General features: G+C 66.4%; 1 protein-coding gene across 1 annotated transcript in view; it reads left to right on the top strand.

Annotated features, from left to right (window-relative positions):
- LOC104132551 (thiol protease aleurain-like) overlaps window positions 1–461 on the top strand; it is a 4,087-nt gene that overhangs the window by 3,066 nt on the left and 560 nt on the right. Inside the window, exon 8 of the mRNA XM_009645854.1 lies at window positions 55–272. Within this exon, the coding sequence (XP_009644149.1) occupies window positions 55–272 (218 nt within the window). The remainder of the gene's footprint in view (window positions 1–54; window positions 273–461) is intronic.

The raw sequence follows: 461 nt of genomic DNA on the forward strand, positions 1-461 counted from the left end.
ATGCCCACAGGGATGGCCGGGGTGCCTGGAGGGTGCCTGGCGCCATCCCTGCAGCGTGTCCCCCCCTGCAGACCGGTGTGCTGACCCCCCTGTCCCAACAAGTCCTCATCGACTGCTCCTGGGGCTTCGGGAACCAGGCGTGCGATGGGGGTGAGGAGTGGCGAGCCTACGAGTGGATCATGAAGCATGGGGGCATCGCCACCACCGAGTCCTACGGGCCCTACCTGGGGCAGGTGAGGGTGGCTGTGCTGCTTGGGGGGGTGCAGTGCTACCCCCCTCCCCAATCTTTCCCCCCTGGCTCTCCCAAATCAGCCATCAGCCCTTTGGCAGTGGGTGAAGGCTCTACTTTGATTTATGCTCCATCCCAGCTGCCCCCCTCCCTCCTTCCCCCCTGCTGAGGTGGGTCGGTCCCCTCACCCACCCCGGGACCCCGGTACCACCTCAGCGTCCCCTCACCTCCA

This window comes from Egretta garzetta, unplaced genomic scaffold, assembly GCF_000687185.1.
Source record: "Egretta garzetta isolate BGI_Z169 unplaced genomic scaffold, ASM68718v1 scaffold368, whole genome shotgun sequence".
Classification (NCBI taxonomy): Eukaryota; Metazoa; Chordata; class Aves; order Pelecaniformes; family Ardeidae; genus Egretta; species Egretta garzetta.